The following is a 12222-nucleotide window of genomic DNA, read 5'->3' as shown; positions in this document are numbered from 1 at the left end:
TTTTGTGTTAAGGTCTTCACCTCATTCCAAGACTTTCCTTGACATCTTATCTCGTCCATAATGGATCTTCTCTAAGTTTATGCTGAACATCAATACACTTGTTCTTATGAGATTCCAATTTGTAAATTCCATCCATCAAGAAGAAGGAAGGGAGAGAGAATTAGGAAGGGCTGCAAAATACGCTTACAAAACTGTTATGATATCACCATTTGATAAGAAACACTTTCCAGGCACGATTTTTTTAGATATTGAAGAAATGCAGAAACTAATGGATATATGGGTAGAGCAAATAGAAGAACTAAAAATAGAAATAAACGAGGAAAAAGTAAGATAATGATAATCAACGGCAAAGAAGATTATGAAATAAAGATAAAATGCAAAAACTCAGAACTGGAAATAGTTAAAACTTACGAATACCTGGGAGATATCATTACTAACGACGGAAAAATAGACTGGGAAATAACAAATAGAGCAAAGAAATCAAACAAGTTATACTATGGGTTAGCCCCAATACTGGCAAAAAGAGAACTTACAAGACAGACAAAAATAAAAATATATAACACAATAGTGATACCCACTGTGCTCTATGCAAGTGAAAACTGTAGACCAGGACGCATTTGTAAAAATATTAGTACATTTGGATGTTGAGAGGTGGCTCCTATTTTTTGCAGTAATTTCTTGGAAATAACTCATACACACACCGGCAAAATTAGCCGAACACCTTAAAAATGGGACATGTTTGATGTCTTGAATTTACTAAACCACCGGTCCGATTTGAGTGATTCTTTTAGTATGTTATAGCCTTATTATTTAAGAATATCGTTGTAATAATATTGTTGCTAGACAGATAAATAACATTTTATACGGGGTGTACCAATCATACTGTGTTCTTTTCTTAAAGTTTGGAACACCCTCTGAAATATTCTAGTATATGTAAAATATTAAAATTAATACTCGATTGTAGACTTGGCTTTCTTAACATTGGCCTTTTGGATTCATTTACTTATGTGAAATAATAAAAAAGTTATGTGCGTTAAGAACTATCCATGTTTTTCATCAATAAATCCTCATAGTAGGGGAGGAAAGTATACTAAATTTGCAGTCACTCGAGCGCTATGGGGACCTATTGGATTGTGAAGAGTATGTGCTAAAATCAGAAAAAGGTTAAGTTAAGTTTTCCATAAATTGGGGGACTTTTCATTTTTTAATTTAATTTTCCATTTGAAACAATCATTTTTCTCTGATTGTAGCGCTATCTATCCATAATTCGAAAAAATGTGTCGAATAAAAGTTGCTTATTTTTACGTAAAGAATCCAAATCTGCAATAAAAATTGGGAGCTCCTATTTAAGATTTTAAACTAAATACCCCACCCCACTTCGTGGGGCTAGTGACACCCCACGGAGAGGGGTGGGTGGGTAAATTAAAAATTTTAAATACGAACCCTGCGATATTTCGCGAAATGAACATCAGATCGTAAAACTGTAAAATACACCTATTCAATATTTTTCAAAAATCTACTGAATGGCACCAAACACGACCCCCCACGGAGGTGGGGTGGGGGGTTACTTAAAAATCTTAAATAGGAGCCCCCAATTTTTATTGCAGATTTGGATCCTTGACGTAAAAATAAGCAACTTTTATTCGCAGCATTTTTCCAATTATGGATAGATGGTGCTATAATCGGAAAAACGATTGGTGGAAATGGAAAATTAAATTAAAAAATGGGAAGTCCCACACTTTATGGAAAACTTAACTTAATTATTTTTGGTTTTAGCAGCAACTCTTCACAATCCAATAGGTCCCCATAAAGCTCGAGTAACTGCAAATTTAGCATACTTTCCTCCCCTACTATGAAGATTTATTGATAAAAAGCATGCTAGTTGTTAAAGCACATAACTTTTTCATTTTCCAACACAAGCAAATGAATCAAAAAAAAATGTTAAGAAAGCCTAAGTCTACAATCGAGTTTTAATTTTAATATTTTATATATGCTAGAATATTCCACAGAGTGTTCCGAACTTTAAGAAAAAAACACAGTATGATTGTAACACCCGGTATAAAATGACATTTACCTGTCTAGCAACAATATTATTACAGCGATATTCTTAACTAATAAAGCTATAACATACTAAAAGAATCACTCAAATCGGACAACAGGTTTAGGAAATTCGAGAGATCAAACATGTCCCATTTTTAAGGTGTTCGGCTAATTTTGCCGGTGTGTGTATAATAATATTTGAGTTATCCTCCCACTCAAAAAGGTTCGGAATATTGTTTAAATAATCAAAATGTCAAAAAATTAAGGAAAAATTCTATTTTCTTCGATTTTTGATTATAACTTTTAAATTATTCATTTCCGAGAAAAGTTGCACTGACATAAAAGGTGCGTAAATAAATTTCCTACAAGATAGGATTGGCTAAAATTTTTAAAAATTGTCACCCTTGTTGCAAAATAGCAATAATTGCGAAAAAACCATAAAAACAAGTATTCGCATTTTACTTTTTTCAACCATTTATGCTACACTTAGGACCTTTATACTTTACCCAGAAAAGCTTTATGATATAATAAAACAATACTGTAAATTTAATTAAGATCGGTTCAATAGATTTTGCAAAATAAATTTTGCAATCCAACTTTCGCAAAAAAATGCATTTTTTCAAAATGTTTCAGGACTGAAAATAAAGCAGATAGCAAGTCGAAATTTTTCTACATATAGAAGAACACTTCACTTTTCATTTGCAATTTGCAAAATTAAAATCGGTTAATTAGCTTGGCGTCAGGATTTTTTTTAAATAAATATTTTTTTTGCTTAAAACAAATAAAATATCTTTTAAACTACGCCATCAAATTAAATTTATAAAAGCTCATTGGAAAGGTCTTTAAAAAACGCTTCTTTGAAAAAAAAGTTAGTAGTTTTCGGCGTTAAAAAAAGTTAGGGCCGGCGTAGCTCAGGCGGTAGTATGCTTGGTTCGCGTGCTGGTAGGCCGGGGTTCAAATCCTAGCGCCGGAAAGAACAACTAGACATTTTTAAAATGTCTATATGCCCCAGGTCGACCCAGCCTGAATAAAATGAGTACCTTGGGTAAAACCAGGGGTAATAATAGGCGGTTGAAGCGTAGCACTGGCCCTGTTACCTTCCTTGTATACCGTAGGCCCTAGATATAGCAGACTACCCTGCTATAATCCCAAAGCCGCGCCAGCGGTATAAAACGGGACACTATTATTATATAGTAGTTTCCTAGATAGAGAATTTCAAAGTTGAGTGCCATCTACGACAAAAATATAAAAAATAGGTGAATTTTTCTTGCGCTTAAATGTTTGTCATTTGAAGCTCTTTCTATGTACAAACTTTCATAATGTTTGAAAATCACAAACACCTTAAAAAATTTATAAACATATTCCGGATCAGTAAAAAATACGAATTATTGAGCTGAGAAAAAATGAAATCTAATTTTCAAAATAAAAACAAAAAAATGAAATATGAAAAAATTATCTTGGATTCTAGTAAAGCGATTTTTATCATTTTTTTTAAACTGATGTAACTCGAAGCAAAAATCACAAATAACGTATTGATAAATTTTAATTTTTAGTACATTTCGATATAAATAAATAAATAAATTTGTTTATTGCAAAATAAAAACACATACTCTGTCCTTTGAAATAATGTTTTTTTTTAGCAAAAATTTTTTTGTTCTTAGAGAATAAAAGTTTATTATTTTTAAACATATGCAATTGCTTAAACAATATTTCATAAACAATAATCAAATTAAGTTAATTTTTGTGGAATTAAAATATTAAAATACAACGAAATATAGAGTAAGAAAATAATATATTCGATAAAGATTGGCAGAACTTTTGTTGGAAATCAACTTGTGTAAATCGAACATTTTACATTTTCCAAATCGAATATATAATTTTCATTACAATGCTAAAATATTTACACTTAAGTACCTGTTGCTTTTAAAAACTATTTAAAAAGTCACTACAAGTATAAACTTACTTTTGTCTCTGTTCTCCAAAACACCAACTTACAATTATTATTAACAACAACACATTTGTTTGTCCACAGCCGCAATATTCGATAATTTTTGACAGGTCATTGGAATGCCCAATCAGAGCAAACGTATCCGCTGTCCTGCGCGTAGCACCAAAATTAATGTTTATTTAAAAAAATCCTGACGCCGTGGTAATTAACCGATTTCAATTTTGCAAATTGCAAATGAAATGTACAGTGTTCTTCTATATGTAAAAAAATCATCTTGCTATCTGCTTTATTTTCAGTCTTGCAAAATTTTGAAAAATTGCATTTTTTGCAAAAACTATTGAACCGATATTGAATGAAATTTGCAGTGTTGTTTTATTATATCACATAGTTTTTCTGTGTGAAATATGAAGGTCCTAAGTGTAGCATAAATGGTTGAAAAAAGTAAAATGCGAATACTTCTTTTTTTATGTCTTTTTTTCGCAATTATTGCTATTTTGCAACAAGGGTCACAATTTTTAAATTTTTTAACCAATCCTATCTTATAGGAAATTAAATTACACAACTTTTATGTCAGTGCAACTTTTCTCGGAAAAAATTTAATAATTAATAATTTTATAGTTTTCTCTTCTTTTAAAATTATAATCAAAAAACGAAGAAAAATTGACTTTTTCCTTCATTTTTTAACATTTTGATAATTTAAACAATGTTCCGGACCTTTTTGAGTGGGAAGATAATTCAATTATTATTATATGAGTTATTTTCAGCCAATTTCTGCAAAAAAATTTGAGTCACTTCTCAACATCATTCGCTTTTTAAGTCACAGGCGGATGACGTCTTTTGACACCATCAGCACGGGCACATAACTTTAGTATATCGTCAGCCTCAAGTGAACGACATCTTTTGAGTCATCTGCAGTAAAGGGTTAACAATCAATTAGCTACCAGACCACCATGGTTAGATCATAACATCGGTACACCATTCATGTGCCTTTTAATCTAAGCATAATTTTCACGAATTCTCGCTGGAGATTTCTTAATCCTTCTCTCTCTCTCTCTCTCTCTCTTCTCTCTCCTCTCTCTCTCTCTCTCTCTCTCTCTCTCTCTCTCTCTCTCTCTCCTCTCTCCTCTCTCCTCTCTCCTCTCTCCTCTCTCCTCTCTCTCTCTCTCTCTCCTCTCTCTCTCTCTCTCTCTCTCTCTCTCTCTCTCTCTCCTCTCTCTCTCTCTCTCCTCCTCTCTCCTCTCTCCTCCTCTCTCTCTCTCCTCTCTCTCCTCCTCTCTTTCTCTCTCTCTCTCTCTCCTCTCTCTCTCTCTCTCTCTCTCTCTCTCTCTCTCTCTCTCTCTCTCTCTCTCTCTCTCTCCTCTCTCTCTCTCTCTCTCTCTCTCCTCTCTCTCTCTCTCTCCTCTCTCTCTCTCTCTCTCTCTCTCTCTCTCTCTCTCTCTCTCTCTCTCTCTCTCCCCTCTCTCTCTCTCAATCAGCTTCTTGTTCCTTTCTCTCTCCAGTGTTCTCTTCTCATACTTCTGAACGGTTCTCCACCAATCCAGCGACATTAGCATATTGTCCACCAGTTCCGTGACTGATTGCAGCCTGCCTCCTAGTTCTCTCTCAAGCGGATTCCTTCTGACTATCCATCTATCACATACCAACAGTATGTGAGTGACATTTGGCAGTACCAGCATTTGTCATTTTCTGCCTTTCTGAGCCTGTAATGGTAATCTAAAGCAATCATCTCTTGTGAGCATCTGGGTCAAAAAGTAATCCAGATACTAGTGTCCATAGTTTGTTCATTTTTTCAGATTAGAAATCGGCGCCTTCGTCCACTGCGCCACCCTTATCATCTCGTCCCACACCTGATGTTCTGTTGTTCCTGTTGCCACACTATAATGTATGTTTTCCTCTTTCATTTTTTTAAATGTTCCCTTGCTATGTGTTGAAGATGAATAGAAAAGTATATCTACATCTTGACCTTATTAGGGTTAATTTTGAATATTGTTTTGAACACAAAATAGGGGGTGCATATTCAAATATCCATTTTCATATAATCTGAAGTTTACTAAACTAAAAGTCAAACAATTAGGAATGCACGTCATAAATTTAATGACATCATAACCGACCGTTACAAACTTGACGGCAAAAATATTTAACAAATTTTTCCTCATATTATTAGTTTTTTCGCTATCGTCAAGTTTTAACAGGACAGCGCTGTTGCCAAAAAAAACATATATGTATTACTACAACAGCTACTGGCTACACTGATTCTCTTTGCCTTTAAGAGTGTGAAACAAAGATAATCTATACTATAAGTGCCAAACTGACATTGTCCTATAGAAGGTTGTCCTATAGAAGGTTATGTACGATTTTTGTTTATTTTTTTTCTTTTATGACCTTTGGAAGTTGTGCCTATTTAGCCAGCAACATTTCTTAAAATTAGCACCAATTAACCTACCATACAATAAGACCCAATCAAGGATAGGGAAGGGAAAATGAAGTTGATTAAAAAATAAACTGTTGATAAAAATATAAACTAAATAAATAAAATATAATTTGAAAACAATAATTTGACATTATGTTTAACCTCCAATATTGTGACATACGTCAGTTACCATTTATAATCTCAAGAAATATAATAATGACGTTATATAACCTCGTCACTAATTCTAGCCAATGAAATGCTCGCTGTAATAGCAATAGCATGTCAAAAAATCTGATTATTCCCTATATATTTTTTAAATTTAGAATATGGCAACAAGGGGAAAATTACGTGCATTTCTTATTGTTTGACTTTTCCTATAATTAATTTTAGATGATTTCTGATAGCCTGTTCAACAATAAACTTTATTTTCAGGAGATTTCAATGTTATAAATGGAGTTCTAAGAACAGGTCATTCCCTTTTTAAAAAATATCGCTATGAATTTAAATCACAAGAGTTGTGGATAGAGATTAAGTATGTACTAGAAAAATTGGCACAGCCTCTAACTGACTTATTTGTGGTAAGCAAAAACAGATGTAAACATTAATATTTTTTGTATTAGTTTACACTGCGAGGCATAAGTTAGGGATATGAGAAAATTATGCTCATTTTCATAGTTGATTTTCTCGTGAACATATTAACGGATTCCGCCAGTTTTTTTTATTATTTTAAATTTTCTTTAGTGTTTACACAGTAGTGCAAATGTTTACTCAAACTTCTGTTTTGTACTATACCGGGTGGAAGAAAATAAGTGTTTTTCTTATATTAAGTTTGAAACACCGTTTAGGGAGGACAAGGTATAAATGTGAGTATACATCGGAATCGTATTGTAGTCTTATGTTTTGTGAACATTTTGTTTTTTGAATGTCCCTGATGTCTTTAGAAAGAAAGAAAATAGACGGTTCTTTTTCTTGAACATGTATTTTAACACAAATGCCAAAACAAAAATTTAAGACACCCTGTAGGGAAGAAAAGGTACAATGGTGGGTATACATCGATATTATGTTGTAGTCTCGTATTTTCTAAACATTTTATTTTTTTAATTTTTCTGATATCTTTAACAACAAAAAAAACCTCAAAGCATCAGAGAGCCTCCATTAAACAATCTCGTCTCTCGTATGTTGCACTCCGCATACCGCTTACCAGGTCGACAAATAACTCTTATTGGGACCGTGCAAGTTCGAAAAAGCGACACTTGGTTTCTACGCTCTGCGCTTTTATTCGCACTTTTAATTATATTGGCCAATCATATGGTCCTGGTTATTGGATAATTGTCAAGGATAGACCAAAAAAATAATAAGAAGAAAAAATAAGATTTAGGTTATTTTTTATTTATCAACGGGCAATCACCCAATTAAAATACAGTATAAACATTAATCACAGGAGATTTATAACCTAACCTAAAGTAAATTTAAAAATTTTAGTCATACAAACTAGGAACATTAAATAAATAACAAACATTAACAAAAAATGTACAAAACACAAGGATATCAAGTTATCACGCACAGTTTTTAAGCTGAGCTTTAAATTTATTTGGAAAACTGTAACAATCTAAACCTTCCGAATATTGGTTAGCAAATCTAGGTGTTCTGGACATGAAGGAGTTGTGTCCGTAGTTAGTGCGATGCGGTCTAATGTAAAAAGGTTGATTTAGCCTCGTTTGTCTACTGGGAACATGGAGGCTAATTTTCTCCAATAGTTGAGGACTAAAATTATTGGAGTGTAGTATATTATAAAACATTGTGAGATCCTTATGCATGCGTCGGATTTGGAGAGAGGTTATGTTGAGTGACTTTTCTATATTAAAATAATTAATTTCATCAACCCTCTGATTTTGTTTAAATGCAACAAATCTTAAGAACTTGTGCTGAACTCTCTCAATAGCTAGAATATAGGTGTTATAGTGTGGAGACCAAACACATGAACAATAATCTAGGTGAGGTCTCACAAGTGAACAATACAATACTTTTATGGATGGGATATTTAGAAAGTCTTTTGCACAAGTTTGATAAACCCTAAAAGTTGAAGTGATTTTGAGACAATAGATGAGATATGGGGGATGTAGGATAAGCTGGAATCGAGCACAACACCTAGGTCTTTTATCTGAGATACAGAGTCTAAAGGACAATCCTTAATAGTATAGATATGATTTGCAGGAGTTCTATTTCGACCAAAAACCATTAAGTGACACTTTTTAACATTAAGTTCCATTCCGTTGTTATCACACCAATAGCTCAACCGATCCAAGTCAGATTGTAATTTTTGACAGTCACCATCATTCTCGATTTTCAAATATAATTTTAAATCGTCAGCAAACATTAGGAAAAAAGCAAAGTGGAAACAGGAGGCAATATCATTAACATAGATATTGAATAGGCTGGAGCAGGCTGGATTTGTAAAGGGCAGAGGTACTAGAGAACAAATCCTTAATGTAAGAAACATCATAGAAAAAGCCAGAGAATACCAGATCCCGATATTTATATGTTTCGTGGATTATACAAAGGCCTTTGATAATGTTAGATGGGACAAACTATGGAACACATTGACGACAATGGGTGTACCTAAACACTTGACTCACCTTATTAGCAAACTGTACCAAGATAACCTGGCATATATTCGAATGGACGGATACCTGTCTGACAAATGCACTTTGGAGAAGGGAGTACGCCAAGGATGCGTTTTATCTCCCTTATTATTTAACATCTATTCGGAGTTCATAATGCGCAGAGTCTTGGATGGTTGGGAGGGAGGAGTAAACCTAGGTGGTGTTAATATATCTAACTTGCGTTTCGCAGACGACACTACACTTCTAGCCTCTACTCCAGAAGAAATTATTGAATTATTAAAAAAACTCGAGGAAGAAAGTGCTAAATTTGGACTCATGGTTAACTACAACAAAACCAAAATCATGGTTATTGATCGCCAACAACAGTTTCCTGAAACCCAAACTATTGCGGGATGCGAGGTAGTCTCATCTATGATATATCTTGGAGCTCTAGTTAACAACACAGGCAGTTGTGAACCCGAAATTAGAAGACGCATTCAACTAGCAAGAGCAGCAATGAGTGAACTAAACGGGGTCTGGCGTGATCGTCACATTACTATGACAAACAAAAAGAGACTCGTTTCAACTCTGGTCTTTTCCATATTTTACTATGCATGCGAGACATGGACAGTCAAAGAATCAGATAGACGACGTATAGACGCCTTTGAAATGTGGACATGGAGACGCCTGCTTCGAATTCCATGGACGGCTCGTCGTACAAATGTCTCGGTTCTGGATGAAATTAAACCGGATCAGCGTCTCTCCAGTACCGTTTACTCTAGAATTTTAAAGTTCTTTGGTCATATCCATCGGAGTGATCACAAAATGGAGCGGTTGGTGGTCCAAGGAAGGCCTCAGACTCAACGCCAACGCGGAAGATCTCCACAGCGATGGGCGGACATTACTAAAAAGCTTCTCAACAAACAGTATACTGAGGCAATACATGTAACTGATGACCGCGACCAGTGGAGAAATATTATCAATCAAACTGTCCGAGCTGCTGAAGCCCAATTATGAACCACAACACATCTACTAAGATGTTAATGACTATGATGATGAGATATTGAATAGAAGGGGTCCAAGGTGTGACCCTTGTGGCACTCCCGAAGGTACCTTAATTTCAAACGATTGAAAACCCTGAACACGCACTATTTGTATTCTTTCAGATAGGTAGGATAACAACCATTCTAAAAGTTTACCCTGGATACCCAGACCTCTCAACTTATTGATTAAAATCTTGTGATTTACCCGATCAAACGCCTTTGTAAAGTCTGTGTATGTTATGTGTTTATGTCTGTGTTTATGTTATTAAAACGTAAATAATTGTATGTAGTAAATAAAATTAGTTATTAAAATGTAGTACTACAAGCAAAATACAATTAATTAAATTTACCTTTATATAATAATTGCATATCATATCAATATTGTGGAGCAATGTATAATTTTTCTTCTTAAATGACAATAGGTATGAAATGTACGTCAATTTGACAATTTCAATTGACAATATGAATTATTTAAGAAAGTTGCAATTTTTCTCCGTTATTCGCGCACGATCGTTTCGCGTATCCCTTCCAAGTACTTGCACACCGCGAATAGGTGTCGATAAGAACTGTTTACGTTATGTGCCCTTCTGTTTTTAAAGTTTTCTTAACTGTTATTTTTTATTGTTATTTTAGTTTAGTTTCAGTTAAAACACATGTTAATGGGTAAAACCACCTATTTTATATGCTTCTAAAGATATCAGGGACATTCAAAAAGCAAACTGTTCACAAAACATAAGACTACAAGATGATTCCGATTTATTCTCATATTTGTACCTCGTCCTTCCTACATGGTGTTTCAAACTTAACATAAGAAAAACACTTCTTTTCTTTCGCCCAGTATAAGCACAAAAAAGAAGTTTGGGTAAACCTTTGCACAACTGTGTAAACACTAACACAAAAATCTAAAATAATAAAAAAAATTAGCGGAATCCGTTCATGAAAAAATCTAGTATGAAAAATGAGCATAATTTTCTATATCCCTAACTTATGCCTCGCAGTATATTTACATACTTAACCAATTTTTGAAAAAATATTTTTTATTAAATAATATGAAATATACTGATTGATTTTGAGATTTTTGGCAGTTCCTTAATGAAAATTCATGTTAAATAATATAATGTGCGCAGAATGTAGTCAACTTGATATGCTTTGTTGAAACAACAGCTTCCTCAAAGAAAATAACAATTTGGTTTATTTAACCTCTAAACGTGCATGCTGAGTTAACTCAAAACTGGCCAATGGCAGCTAATCTGGAAAGCTCAACGTAGGTGGCGCTCGTGTAGTTGGAGGTCACGTCAACTTACGTCAACACTTCAAATCAATCTACACATAGTTTCAAAAGTTATGCATCACCCCTCGCATTCACGATGTTTACGCTTTTATAAATCCGTATCTTTATCACATCTTTAATTGACCTTTTTTTTATAAAAAATAGACCATTTTTGGTTTTTTATTTTATTTGATTATCCATTTAATTTACCTCGTTTTGCCAAGGTGTAAACATTTGAAAAATTTATTCTGGTGAAATTTTCGAAAACGTGATTAAAAATGAATCGTACTTTAATTTCTGAGTTGGGCCGTATAAGAATTATCGATTTAGTTGAAGAAGGCCATTCACAGCGGTTCGTGGCGGAAAGAGTGGGTGTTTCTCAGAGTGATGTCTCACGGATATGGAATAGGTTCCTGGAGACAAACTCGATACGGAATAGAACTCAGTCTGGTAGACCCCGAGTTACCAATGATCGACAGAATAGATATATCAGAATTTCCATCTGTAGAAATTCTTCTGTGTCTGTGCCAGCCTTCCAAAGAGAATTCAGGCATGCTACAGGCAGTGGCGTAACCAGGATTTTCTTTTGGGGGGGGGCCTCTCAGTTACTTTAGAAATATACCTATACCCATCTATAAATATAAATATGAAGGTTATACTATTTTCATAGATTATTATCCAAATTCAATCAAACGCAAACCTGAACCATACTTAATAGCGAAAAATATTTGAAAGTCATATCGTATAATAATAAATTTATGTATGAGGGTATTTAAATTTATATGAACTAAATTTGTAGGCCATAAAAAATTAAAAGAGTAGTGAACATTAGCTTTTAATTAAATAACGTATAAAAGAAGAGTATAATACTTATTGCTTACTGTTTACTTTTATCACGAAAGACTTAC

The 12222-nt window shown here is 33.7% G+C and overlaps 1 protein-coding gene across 1 annotated transcript in view; it reads left to right on the top strand.

Moving 5' to 3' along the window:
• Positions 1–12222, top strand: part of LOC126884315 (exportin-2) — a 140133-nt gene that overhangs the window by 15141 nt on the left and 112770 nt on the right. The window contains exon 4 of the mRNA XM_050650254.1: positions 6831–6976. Coding sequence (XP_050506211.1) covers positions 6831–6976 — 146 coding nt within the window. The remainder of the gene's footprint in view (positions 1–6830; positions 6977–12222) is intronic.

This window comes from Diabrotica virgifera, chromosome 5 (assembly GCF_917563875.1).
Source record: "Diabrotica virgifera virgifera chromosome 5, PGI_DIABVI_V3a".
Taxonomy (NCBI): domain Eukaryota; kingdom Metazoa; phylum Arthropoda; class Insecta; order Coleoptera; family Chrysomelidae; genus Diabrotica; species Diabrotica virgifera.
This window is presented reverse-complemented; position numbering and strand designations above follow the sequence as displayed.